The sequence below is a fragment of the Colius striatus genome, chromosome 4, assembly GCF_028858725.1.
Source record: "Colius striatus isolate bColStr4 chromosome 4, bColStr4.1.hap1, whole genome shotgun sequence".
Classification (NCBI taxonomy): domain Eukaryota; kingdom Metazoa; phylum Chordata; class Aves; order Coliiformes; family Coliidae; genus Colius; species Colius striatus.
In genome coordinates this window covers 53,693,009-53,706,233 of record NC_084762.1, presented here as the reverse complement: position 1 = coordinate 53,706,233, position 13,225 = coordinate 53,693,009, and the positions used below count along the sequence as shown (strand labels likewise).

General features: G+C 38.4%; 1 protein-coding gene across 1 annotated transcript in view; it reads left to right on the top strand.

The window, feature by feature from the left end:
- The window catches only part of PRKDC (protein kinase, DNA-activated, catalytic subunit), an 85,020-nt gene that overhangs the window by 44,520 nt on the left and 27,275 nt on the right, over positions 1 to 13,225 (top strand). The window contains exons 51-62 of the mRNA XM_061996110.1: positions 396 to 527; positions 959 to 1,070; positions 3,088 to 3,212; positions 3,306 to 3,455; positions 3,875 to 4,048; positions 4,937 to 5,035; positions 5,597 to 5,807; positions 6,343 to 6,532; positions 7,376 to 7,591; positions 8,779 to 8,891; positions 10,804 to 10,935; positions 12,068 to 12,247. Of these exons, the coding sequence (XP_061852094.1) occupies positions 396 to 527; positions 959 to 1,070; positions 3,088 to 3,212; positions 3,306 to 3,455; positions 3,875 to 4,048; positions 4,937 to 5,035; positions 5,597 to 5,807; positions 6,343 to 6,532; positions 7,376 to 7,591; positions 8,779 to 8,891; positions 10,804 to 10,935; positions 12,068 to 12,247 (1,834 nt within the window). The remainder of the gene's footprint in view (positions 1 to 395; positions 528 to 958; positions 1,071 to 3,087; positions 3,213 to 3,305; positions 3,456 to 3,874; positions 4,049 to 4,936; positions 5,036 to 5,596; positions 5,808 to 6,342; positions 6,533 to 7,375; positions 7,592 to 8,778; positions 8,892 to 10,803; positions 10,936 to 12,067; positions 12,248 to 13,225) is intronic.

Here is a 13,225-nt window from a genome sequence, read left to right as displayed (position 1 = left end):
TTGTCACTGGAGTTGGCAGTGTAACTTCAGAACTGAACTCTCCAACAGTCACAACTCAATTTGCAAAACAAGAAGGAGAGACAGGTAAAACGTGGAGAGGATTACAATAGCAACAACAAAAGCAGGGGTAATCTCTGCAAAGACATTTTATTTGAGGTTTTGGGTATTATCACTGAATATTGGTGTGCTCTTAGTAAGACTTCTGTAATCTGCTGTGCTCCTGGACTTGTTGCAGAGAATTTGTGTGGGCTTACAATCTCTTTCTTAAGTCAAATACTCATTTGATGGGTTTGTGTGTGTGCCTATATCTGTATATACACAGAGAGTGATTGTTTTATGGTGTTATATTTTGCGAATTTTGTGCATATCATCACTTTTATGTTTTAATCCAACAGTTTAATATTTGAAAAGTTTTCTAGTGGACACCCTGATACAAAAGACAATTCAGTGGGAATTCAGCTGCTGGGAATTATTCTTGCTAACAATTTACCTCCCTTTGACACACAGTGTGAAATAGATCGTGCCAGGTGAGAAATGCAGCCTTTTGATGAATAATTTTAGTAAAAGCTTAAGTCAAAGAGAGCAAGTCTAACTTTGTCAGCATGAAGTGTGGGAGCTGGACCACTCATTTATTGGAATCACTTGCCCCATCATTCCTTTGCCCTTGTCTGTCAGATGCAATGCTTTTCTAGCTGCAGACCACATTTATTTTGGAAAATATTTACAAGGATGTAAGCTTTTTTACAGTGGGTCCCAGGGTTGTAGTTTCATGGGAATTTACAGTCCAGAATTGCCAAAGCAGGGATTTGAGAGACTGCAAGTGGAAAACTCATGTTGTGCTGTATTCAGCTCTTCTGAAGTAGTCACTGTTCCTGCAGGCAACTCAGGTGAGGTTTTGTTTCAGTTTCAAATTGGACGCTGAAGTAGTGGCTTACAGCAGGTCTACCTTTTGTGTTAGGTATTTTCGGGGTTTGATCAGCAACATGGGCTTATTGAAGTACAAAGAAGTTTATGCAGCTGCAGCAGAAGTGTTGGGACTTGCTCTTCGATACATTGCTGAGAGAGAAAATGTAAGTAAACTATATTGTCTGTTTGACCATTCCCATTTTAATTCTATATATATCTTTTATGTGACTACTCAGTCACATAAATGAATTAATGTATTTGAAACTCAACAGTCCTTATCCAATAGGTCAAGTTAAATGTTTAAACTATTAAGACACAAAGAATTTGAGGGCAGATTAAGTGCAGTTTTTGCACTGCTGCTTTGGAGCTGTCAGTGAATGGTCTCTTTCTGTGGCTTTGTTCAGCTTTTGCCAACCAGCAACACTGGGGTGGTACATCCAAAGTTGTGAAGGTGTTTTTGTTAAGAAAAAGAAAAATCAAGTTGAGAGGTTTGAGACTTCCTTTTCAATGTCTGTATCTGAGGATGCTTAATAACTTGCAAGTTTTGATGTAAAAATTAAAGGTACTGTATTTCTGTAGTTTTTTTATCTGGTTATCTTCTAAGTAGTAGATAAGGTGAATTCAAAAGTGTTACTCACCAGATCCTACAGTACTAGAACTAGGGTATAGTGCTTGGTGACCACAGAAATCAGTGTGAGACTGATGCTGGAAGTATTTCACACAATATTTAGTGAACTTCTAGAATTTTTTGCCAGGAGAAATTCTAAGGGTTTAGTAGCATTAGCCAGTTCAAAGAGAAATTCATGCACAAAAAAGATACTTAAACAGGTTCTAAAAACAATAGACAACAATGTACACTTGAAAATCTTTAGTAACAGATGCATGTTGGGTTGTATGAGAGAGGAGGACATGATACAGCCAGATAGCTCATGTGCTCCCTCTAGATACCATTCTGCAGCTCCTGTTGGAAACAGAAATACCAAGATATTGGCTAGGTAGATCATTAGTCTGACCTTGCAGTTTATCCTTGCTTCTCTCCCTGTTATTCTTACTTCTTTCCCCTCTTAATTGCACTCTGATTGATCTTTCACAGTTTATAGAGAATATTTCATAAACTGAATTCCTGCAGTCTCCTCTTTCACAGTCTCTTCCAAGTTCCATTATAAGCAGTATTTTGAATAAATGAGCAAAGATGGTGCAGGTATTTTATCCAAGAGAATGCTTATTTATTTTTTAAAATTAATTGAAGGTTCCTGGTTATTTTTCGTATTCTCAATAAAAATGTCTAATTGTTTACATTCATTAATTGGAAATCTGCCACAGTGAATTAGCAACTGCTTACTATTGATATAAGCATACTAAGCAACTTGTATTTCAAAACCAAGGCGTTGGTTTCAAACCAATCAAAGGAGGCTCAAAAGTGTGTTGTTGTGGTAGTTTGAGCCTGGCTGGGTGCCAGGTGCCCACCACACCGCTTTATCCCCCACCTCCTCAGCAAGCCAGGCTGAAAATAAGCCAGGGAGAAAATAAGATGGGAGTCTCGTGGGTTGAGATAAAAGCAGTTTAATAAAGAAACAGCAAAGCCTCGCGTGCGGGGAGCAAAGCAAAAGCAGATAAAGCTGTTACTCTCTACTTCCCATCAGCAGCGATGTCCGGCCACCTCCCGAGAAGCAGGGCTTCAGTACGCGTAGCGGTTGCTTTGGGAAGGCCAGAAATGAATCTCGCCTCCCCTTCCTGCTCCTCTCCCCCAGTTTATATTACTGAGCTGACATCATATGGTATGGAATATCTCCTTGGTCAGCCTGGGTCAGCTGTCCTGGCCATAGTCCCTCCCAAGATCATGCCCACCCACAGCTATTGGTGAAGGTGGGGGAAGGAATGCTGGAGGGACAGCCCTGATGCTGTGCAAGCGGTAGTCATAATATTGATATCAACAGTAAGCACCGCACTGCAGGAGCTGCTGTGGAAAATCGCTACCATCCCAGACCCACTACAGTTCTTTAAGCAGGCAGTTGTGTTTCAACCAGGCACGGCTGCTCAGCAGTCATGAAGGACAACAAACCTCAAAGTGAGGTGGGTGAAATGCACCAGAATCCAACAGTACAGCAGCACAACTGTGTGTCATTAAAGTGGTTATAAGTTTCATAGCTACACTTGCCTTACTATCTTTCTTATTTTCAGATACTTGAAGATCCAGTTTATGACTGTATCATAAAACAACTGAAACATCATCAGAACACCCAACAGGATAAGTTTATTCAGTGCTTGAATAAAGTTGTTAAGAATTTTCCACCTCTTGCTGACAGGTGTGTTGTGATTTACATGGTACGTTCATTGCAGATCTAGAGGAATAATGGAAAATAACTTACCTTTCTTTGTGGACATCTGCTTATGTTAAGGTTTATGAATGCAGTATTCTTTTTGATACCCAAACTTCATGGTGTGATGAAAACCTACTGTTTGGAAGTAATAATGTGTCGGGCGGAAGAAGTACCTGATCTCCACTTGCAGTTAAAGAGTAAAGACTTTATTCAGATCATGAATCATAGGTGAGTGGTCGTGTGATGACAAATGCGGATGCACAGTCTAAGTTTCCTGGGAACGTTTTCCTTGCTGGCTACAACATTTTTACATTCAGAAGCATTTTAAATTCATGTTCACTTTTGATCACTGCTCTACTAATTCGAGTTAGTGGATTCTGGGAGTTAACTATTAAGGTGATCAACTCACTGTGAAAACAAACACACGCCCCTAAATAGCGTGAAGGTGAAACACCACTGGGACGTGAATTTCTGTAGTATGTATTAGCTTGGTTATATTCTTACTCTTAGGTTGAACTCAAAAGTGTTTACCTAAAGCTCATTATGCAAAAGCAAATATTAATTCTCAAATCTAAGCTGACCTGCTTCTCTGTGGAGCAGTGAAGAGAAAAGCAATGTAACCGTTCCTTTTTTCTATTTCTTTTTAGGGACGATGAAAGGCAAAGGGTTTGTTTGGATATAGTGTACAAGATGCTGTCTAAACTAAAGCCACTAGAACTTAAAGAGCTCCTTCCTGCAGTGACAGGGTTCATTTCTCACCCTTCTGTAATATGTCGACAGCGGCTGTATGATATTCTGATGTGGATTTATGATAATTACAGGTGTGTATTCACTGCAGGTGTTATCTTGGGCAGAGTGAAAGTGCATGTAATACTGTCATCCAGCTTCATGTTCCTCAGTATGGGATTTTTCCAGTTCTTAGAAGAATAGAGCCTGAGGTTTGCTTTTGGTGACGATTTTATCCCTTCCACTAAGGGACAAAGACTTGGACCTGAACTTTATCCTAGAAATAGGATGTTGCATTACCACAGCGTGATGGCACAAGATGTCTTAGGTCTGATGCTCCCACTCTTTATCTTGATCCTTCCACTCTTCTTGATGCTGGAATTTGTAACTACTGAGATTTGTACACTAGAGAAATGTGCTTGTAGATAGAAATTGTATTAAGACACTTTGGCATGATCTGGATCCCTTTAATCAGGTAGTATAAAGATGTTATTTCTGTTTGCACCCTTTAAGTAAGGAACAGGCATGTACTTAGTTTTGTAGGCAGGTGGTTGTTGAGTCATCTGACTTGGTTGGGTTCTATTATGTACTTTTCTCCAAGGTAACTTAGCTATTTGAATGGATAAATACTGTGAAGAAAAACTACGTGCAATTTTTACTGCAGTACCACTTGGAAAAAGCTAATTCTCTGGGTTTTTTTCTGAGTTTTTACCCTTGGAAACTCAGAATTACTTTTGTTTTGCTTTATCATGTATACCTAACAGATTTTCCATAGCTTTCTGGTTTTTTCCTTTCCTGAGTAGTGGAGAAGTAAGACTTTTTTTAAGTCCTAATGTTGTGAAAAAAGTGCAGTATTGTCATGCCAAGTTGAGATTTTTGTGAGAAGGGCATATTCTTCCTTTTCTCTCACCATCCTCAGCCTCTTACTTTGATATGGATTGTTTAGGAGAAGTCATTAAGCAACGTTTTTCTCCTAATATCAGTGATCCAGAAAGCCAAGCAGATGGTGATTCTCAGGAAATACTCCAACTGGCAAAAGAAACATTACTTCAAGGACTCATTGATGAGAATGCTGAACTGCAGTGAGTAAACAGTGTTGTGATGACCATCTGAAATAAAAAAAACCTCTAAATTGTTCCTTTTTTGTTTAGAGCAGAAAAGTTGTTCCTTAGAGGTTGTTTTAAGAATTTTCATTGAAAAGAGTAACAATTCTTCCAACAAGTTAAGTTATAAGATTGTGTTGCATAGTGTTACACCCAATGTAAGTGAAGCATAGGGCTTTTGAACAAATTTCTAAGCCATGGAGAAGTTGTTTCAGTATGTTGTTTTAGGCCTAATTCTTCATTAATGTCTTAGACTTTTTGAACAAGAAGGCCCTCACTATACACAAACATACAAAAATGGATGAAATGTGGGATTTTTAAAATTTTCTGGTGAAGCAAAAGGTAGATCTTTCTGCTTATCAACATCAGTCTATTAGCATAGAGTATGATAGGTGAATGAGAATTTGATGTAATTCAGTGGAAGATTCATGTCATAAAGAGTTACTTGAAGACTTTATGATTTTTTAACTTTACTTTTTTTGTAATATTGTCTTTTTTCTTTGCAGATAACTACAAATAACTTTATCCCTTGCCTTGCAGATTAATTGTTAGGAATTTTTGGAGTGATGAGACAAGGTTACCCACAAATATTCTTGAGCGCATGCTGTCATTGTTAAATTCTTTATATTCTGCCAAGATTGAAACCCAGTACTTGAGTCTAATCACAAATTTTCTACTTGAAATGACTAGCAAGAGCCCTGATTATTCCAGAAAAATATTTGAGCATCCACTGTCTGAATGCAAATTTCAGGTGAATTGTAATGTGTCTATCCCGTGTGCAACCATGTGACGAATTCTGTTCTTTAACATACTTATTACTTGGCCAAGAATGGGTGATGAAGGAGATTTTTGTACTCCATACTTGACAACTGCAACAGTCATGAGTTATGTAGAGTATCAGAAGTTTGATTTTGTGGGAGCAATAATTTTGCTTTCTTTTCAAAAAAGAAAGATTTAAAATAATTATCTATGCAAAGTATGGCTGATGTGTACAGTACTGAAATACATAAAAAAGAGAGTAAGGACTGTAAGCTGGAGGACAGTTGTGAAGAAACAGAAATGTTGGTACAAGAGCTCTGAGTCAGTCCTCAGCTGACCAGTCCAAAGTGAGCTGTTTTGCTGAGCTATGGAAGCTTTTATTGTGGGGTTTTTTTATTGTCAAGTTCTGCCCCTGTACCTGGGATGATATTTTAAAATCTGTACTTTAATTTCTGCTATCATGTCTCAAGGAAGGAAGGCAAAAAGTCTCCATTCTTACAGTTCCTAAAATCTTTTTGTGTTCATAGGACTTTGTAATTGATTCCAGCTGGCGTTACAGAAGCACCATGCTCACACCTATGTTTGTGGAGACTCAGTCTTCTCAGAATATCCACAGGAATTTATCACAGGAAAGATCCCTTTCTGCTTCTGGGTCACTCGGTGGTCGAGTGAGAGCTACCCAACAGCAATATGAATTTACACCTACGCAGCATGTCAGTAAGTCCAGATTAGTGTATTCTGAAATTTTCTCGTTTGCTATAGGAATGCTTTCATTCTCATCATTCCTGTTGCACAGGAATTTTTTGTGTAAAAATGTAAACACTTTTTTTTTTTTTTTTATTTGTCAGATCTTTATTATCCTCATATATATTCGATATTCTCCCTAAGGAAAAAGAAGTTTATTTCTTACCTTTACCTTGAAATCTGTTCTGTCCATAACCACTGGGAATGACATTTTTGGGAGAGGGAAATTACTTGCTTTGTTGATGTTTTCCCTTGATACTGTAGAATCATAGAATGGTAGGGGTTTGAAGAGACCTTTAGAGATCATGTAGTCCAATCACCTTTCAGGAGCAGGCCAACCGAGATTAAGTCTCATAGGAACATGTCCAGGTGGGTCTGGAAGACCTCCAAAGAAGGAGACTCCACAACCTCAGTGGGCAGCCTGTGCCAGGGCTCCCTCACCCTCACAGTAAAATAGGTTTTTCTTATGTTTAAATGGAACTTTTTGTGTTCCAGCTTCATCCCATTCCCCCTTGTCCTGTTGCTAGCTGCTATAGAAAAAAGGGATGTCCCAACCTCCTGACACTCACCATTTAGATATTTGTAAATGTTAGTAAGATCTCCCCTCAGTCTCCTCTTTTCTAGACTAAACAGCCCCAGTTCCCGCAGCCTTTCCTGGTATGAAAGATGTTTCAGTCCCCTGATCATCTTGGTGGCCCTCTCTGGATTCCCTCCAGAAGTTCTCTGTGCCTCTTGAGCTGAGGAGCCCAGAACCAGACACGTATGTGGATCCACGTATGTGGATATGTTACAGCTTTTTTGCTTTTTTTTTTACAGGTGGTAGAAGTTCTTTTAATTGGCTAACTGGAAGTAGCATTGACACATTGGCAGAGTATACAGTTCCTTCATCCTCTGAATCCTTGTCTTCATCCATGCTGTTGGTTAAGAAACGGAGTGAAAGATTTAAAGAAGCCACCTTTAAAACAGTGGGGCCAGATTTTGGGAAAAAAAGGTTGAGTTTGCCTGGAGATGAGGTGGACAGCAAAGCTAAAGGTCTGTAAGCCTCATGATGCGATTTCTATGTAAAACCCACATTTTTATTGACCATCTTTGTCAGTTATTTGGCTGGGCATCCGTTATCTTTGAGATGTTCTAATTGAGTTTCAGCTTGAGAGATTCTATTTCCAGGAGTGTGTGGTGATACCTAACGTGTGTCAGAACGCTAGAATTGTGCTAGAAAATGCAAAACTGTATGTTGCTAGAGAAAAGAGCTGACTAGGTAAGAAACCAGCCAGTGTGATCTTTCCTCTCGCTCCGTAAGATGACTGTACGTGGATGTGGGACAGTTCTGTCACTTCTCTTTTCAATTTAACTGCTTATCTCTTTAAAGAGATGTGTTTAAACATAGCTTTTCAAAACTACTTCAGTTGTGCTGATATGATCTACAACATAGCTGCCATCTGTCCTTAGAATTACCTACTGTTTGCTGAGAATGCTTCTTCATCCACCCAGTCAGCAACTGAAAAGTGTCAGTGCTGTTCTGGAATAACTTAGGCTCCTTCTCCACATTTCACTCTTGCCTACTTTGTTATTAATATTTTGACTGGAAGGATGAGAGTGGCTATTAAGTTTCACCTTTTTAGTACCTGAGAGGTGTTTCAGGACAGTTTGGATGAATCATGCTGAACTACAGAAAGGTCAATCTGCCTTCCTGAAGTGAGCAGTCTGTAAAGTGGCCTTTCTCCATGATTGCCTTGAGCAGGAGTGGATCCAGTGACAGTTCTGTAGCAGTAACATAAAACATACAGTACTATTTTATTACTACCTAATCTATGAATATATTTAGTACCTTTTTTTTATGTAGGGAGTTATATACTTTATGGAATATGGTGCAAATGCCATACTTGCATTTGAAACCATAAATTAAATCTGTCATACGGGGCAATTTGTGAATATTACTGCCTTTCCCAGTACAATAGTTTGACCCTTATACCTCATCCATGTGCCTAAAGATCTTATATAAATGCTTATTAGCTCTTCTTCTAAGAGCAATATATTTTGTTTTAATTTTATCTCTCGTTGAAAGGCTTTGTGTCATGTTGTTCAATGTGAAACTTGGGAGACTGTCTGGTAAGCTAGTAAATACAGAGATGATGTTTGTTACTCTGTGATGCTCTTGCCTAATATCTGAAGCTTGCTTGAAAAAGGAAAAGCTGTGGACATGATTGTGTGTTCCCTAGTTACTGAAGAACGAGCAGAAATTCTAAGACTGCGGAGACGTTTCTTGAAGGACCAAGAGAAACTCAGTCTGATTTATGCTAGAAAAGGTCTGGCTGAACAGAAAAGAGAAAAGGTCTGTCAATCCAGCTAAGTTTAAAACCTTAAGTCCATTCTTCATTTGCAGTCTTACACTTCATCTCTAGAAGTAACTTTGTGAAGAAAGGGTAGCTGTAAGATACTGGTTGCTACTTTAAGAGCTTTAGAAGGTTTTATTTGGAAATCATGCTGTTTGTGCTTAAAGCTAAACGGTGTTACTTAGCATGAGTGAGAAAAGAGCTGGATGGTAACACTGCCAGTCTACCAGTAATTACTGTGTATGAAGTGACTCTCATATAAAGTCCCTAATAGCTATGGGAAGCTCTTTATGATTGTCCTCCTAAAAACTAGGAGCCTTGAAGCTACAGTACTCTGTGGAAATAGTTGGAGAACATTATCCAGTGTCTGAAGGTGAACTAAAAAATGGGATACAGCTGACTTACTAACCTTACTAACCTGAACTGTTGGGTATTTTGTGAAGGAATGTCAGTAAGATGAGTATTTATCAAGGACTGAAATTTAGTACTGTGTGGGTTTTCTGATTGTGTTGTGTACTAAAAATAAGTGTAAGTATTTTTAAGTTCTGTAACAGTTTTTCAGAGGTTCACATTACCAAAAATAACATTAATTATTGTCCAAAAATGATAGCAGTTAGACCAAGAGCAAAGAAACCCAGGGTGAAGAGCTACCAGTTTGAGACACTGGTGTAACTCTTTGCAGCAACAGACACCTGTGTAAACAGAACTTATGTCTGGAAGAACCACACAAACACCTATTTTGGCCAATTTATATTTACGTGTGATCTAAAACTACCATTTCCTTCCCACCCTGCAATAGAGAACCTGTAAACCTGTTCAAAATCCAACTAACAAAACTCCCTTTGATATTCCCCAATACGAGTGCTGTCAGGACCCCTTTCAAGAGATTTGTTGCATGTAAACACACGTGGATCTCAGTGGTTTGTGTTAATACTATATCTGATAGGGCAAACAGGAAACAGTATGTCCTGAGCAAGAAAGTGTTTAGAAGTAGCTTTACCAAAGTCCTCATTTCTCCCAGCATGTTTCTCTTCAAAGATTTTTTTAAAATCATCCTTTTGAAGTTGTGTAGTAGAAAAATAGGCTCAAACAGCAACATTTACAAAGGGTTTACAGAGAGAAGAAAATCTTCAAGGTTTCTTCTGTTTCCCTGTTTCATTCTACCAATGTATATATGCACCCACTGTCTGCTAGTTTAACTACTAATGGCAGTAGTTAAAAAGGAAATCTCAGCCTCTGAAATTACTGCTAATTTCCTTATAGCATATCTGTGCTATGAGAAGGAGGAAAGGCAAAGGAAGAGGTAGGTTTTGTCTACATCTGGTGGTAGTTCTTCTTCAGTTTAAATGTATTCCTTTAAGCCTCTGCAAAAGGCAAAGCAGATATTTAGCAAGTGGAGTTTATGATAGTTTTATTATGGTTTGCTTTAAGTTTTGTTAGGAATCAGCAAAACAGTTCTACCAGGTTCATGTTGCTTCCTTCCCATCCCACTGCATGAGAGAAAACACTGGCTTTAGGAAACTCATTTATTTTACTTTGCACCTGACCAGGCTGAGAACCATCATATTATGAACTGCAATGGCTCAGCCAGCAGGGAGTTACTTATTAAACCATGGCAGCTCACTAGCTCTCAGTCATAAAAAAGTCTCTTAAAAAGTGACTTAAATACTACCTATATGGAAGCAGGCATTAATATTAAAAGGTAATGGCTGAAGGAAGTCTTCAGGAAGTCTTCCAAGCAAGACTTTGGAGATTTGTTATCTATGGTAATTTAGCTTTAACTGTTTTAAAGCTTTATAGAAAATGTATTTGTTTAGCTTTATAACTTGCTTGTTATGTCTTATCTAGATACAGCTCTTTCCAAGTAAGAGCACTAAGTATTTTTTTTTTAACATGAGCACTGCATTCCAGGAGATGAAATCTGAGCTGAAGATGAAGCATGATGCCCAGGTTACTTTGTACAGAAGTTACCGAGTAGGAGACCTTCCTGACATCCAGATTGAATACTGCAGTCTCATTGCCCCTCTGCAGGGTCTTGCCCAGGTCTGTCTCCTTTTCTGAAGTAATGTGTGAAGTTTTCTCTTCTTATAGGGAAAATGACTTGTAGTTGGGAAACTGCTTTCAAAATTGGTTTATTTTGTAGTCAACCACTGTGATACACGTGTAAAGAACCTGTTTTGAGGAAGTATTTCTTCTACCCTTGAGCTGGTGCAATGATGAGAGAAGATGCCTTGTAACTTGCCTAACCTGAGTAGTTGAGTTGAATGCTGAGGACCTGAGACATTGACTGTTGTCCATTGCCTCCAGGCTCTTCTGCTTGAGAAACAAATGGTGGTGGTCTTTACTGACATTATTGCAAAGGACATCTTGCTAAAGAGCAACAAAACAGCCATTTTTATTCTTTTATGTGGTTATAATGGACTTGTAAAGTCTGAACTCTGACTACTCAGTAAATCTGATCCAATATTTCAGTTCCTACCCAAAAACAGTATGAACTGTAGGCTGAACTTACACCATTTACAGTGTCTGGAAGTCACAGTGTTCCTGATTACCTTTGTATTTAATTTCTTTTGATGGCCCTTATCTCTGTGTAAAGGAAGGAAGCTGCACACTCAGGAGTTATCTGAATAGCATTAGATCAAGAATTAGACCAGACCCCTGCCTCATGATAAACCAGGATGCATAAGATTATATTACGCATACAAATGTGTTTCTGGGTTGAAAAAATGCCTTTAAATCTCAGATGTGTCTGTCTGTACCAGCTGTGTAAGCTGCCTCCGTGTTAGGTCCAGGTCTCCTCACAAATGGAAGTCCTCTGTTTTTTCCTGAAACCCTCTTCACTGGCAGTGGTGTCTGTAAGATGATACTGGGAGTCTGGTTCCTGTAGTGGGAGTTGGGAATATGTGAAAATAGTAAATTCTATCCTCTCCACCAACTGTGGCCTGAAATCTAAATTGTTGTGAAATTTATTTATGTAGGAGTAAGATGGGATTTGAATGGGTAGCATGGTAATACCTTGCATAGGTGTGATGCATGCTGGAGTAATTTTTCCACTCCGAAAGAGCGTCCACATAGGGATTAGGTACAGAGTAGGTCATATAGCTTTATTTAATTTATTAATTTGTTGTTTCATGGCAAAATTCAGTGGCCTTATTGCTTTTGTTGTGATTTACAGAAGGATCCAACATTTGCCAAGCAGCTTTTCAGCAGTTTGTTTCATGGAATTTTTCATGAGATAAAAAAATCTAAAACTGCCTCTGAGAAACAAGCGATCGTCCAGAAGCTCATGGGTGACTTCAATAATTTCCTGAGTATGAGCCTGTCTTACTTTCCACCATTCATTGCATGCATCCAGGTAAATCCTGCTATATGACATAAAAGTAACTGAATAAAATGTCTTTGTCTGAATGTGTCATAAACCCAGATGTAGTGAAGGTTAGATACTGTTACTGAAATTTAGACAGAGGTGAAAAGAGAATCATTAACCAAATGGATATTTCCAGTTACTCTCATTATGGTCAACAAGGTAACTCATGTCTCTGAACTGATTTTTTCAAGGTTTCTACAATTTCTGATCAGTAGAGTTTGAGTCACCTTTTAATATTTTAATTGCATCAGTAACAAGAAGAGATTTGATTTTAAATGAAAGCCACAAAAGCAATTTTAAGTGTTACATGAGTGTTATGTGCTTATCTTGCTGTTTCTGGGAAGTGCTTGCTGAGGAATACTTTGATGTCTTGAGGATATCAGTAGCTGTCAAACAGCTACTGACAGCTGTTTGTTGTTAGCCTCTCTTATTTATTGTTTCAAATTAGTCCTCTGAAGCAGTTGTCTGGGGATTTTGGGTAATGAGGGAAGGACTCACTTCCACCAGAGTGGTGGAACACTGTACAAGTAGGTACACCACAGCCATTTCACTGGAAAGGAAACAAGCCTTCCTGCTGTGAGAACATGCTGACCTGGAATAGACTTCAGACAGATAAAAAAGCCCCAAAACTTGTCCACTTGTTACATACTCATTGTCACTGTATTTAACATTTCTTCTAAACTGTGTTGATCTTAATGTTGGCACTCTCAGAACAATCTTTTTTTTAGTGGAAAGTAATGACTACTTCTTTCTATTATGTAAACTTAAATACTCTGTGACAGTAGATGTCATTTGTTATATAGGAGAAATGTCTAGTTCGGACTAACTTTTTAAACAGCGACAAGCTTTGCTTCTTAGTACTTGTAATTACACATCTGAAAATATGAGATTTCTTGTTTACTTTTTTCTGTGCATCTGTGTAAAAGGTCAAATGCTGTGGGGATTTTTCTATGCTGCCTTGGTATT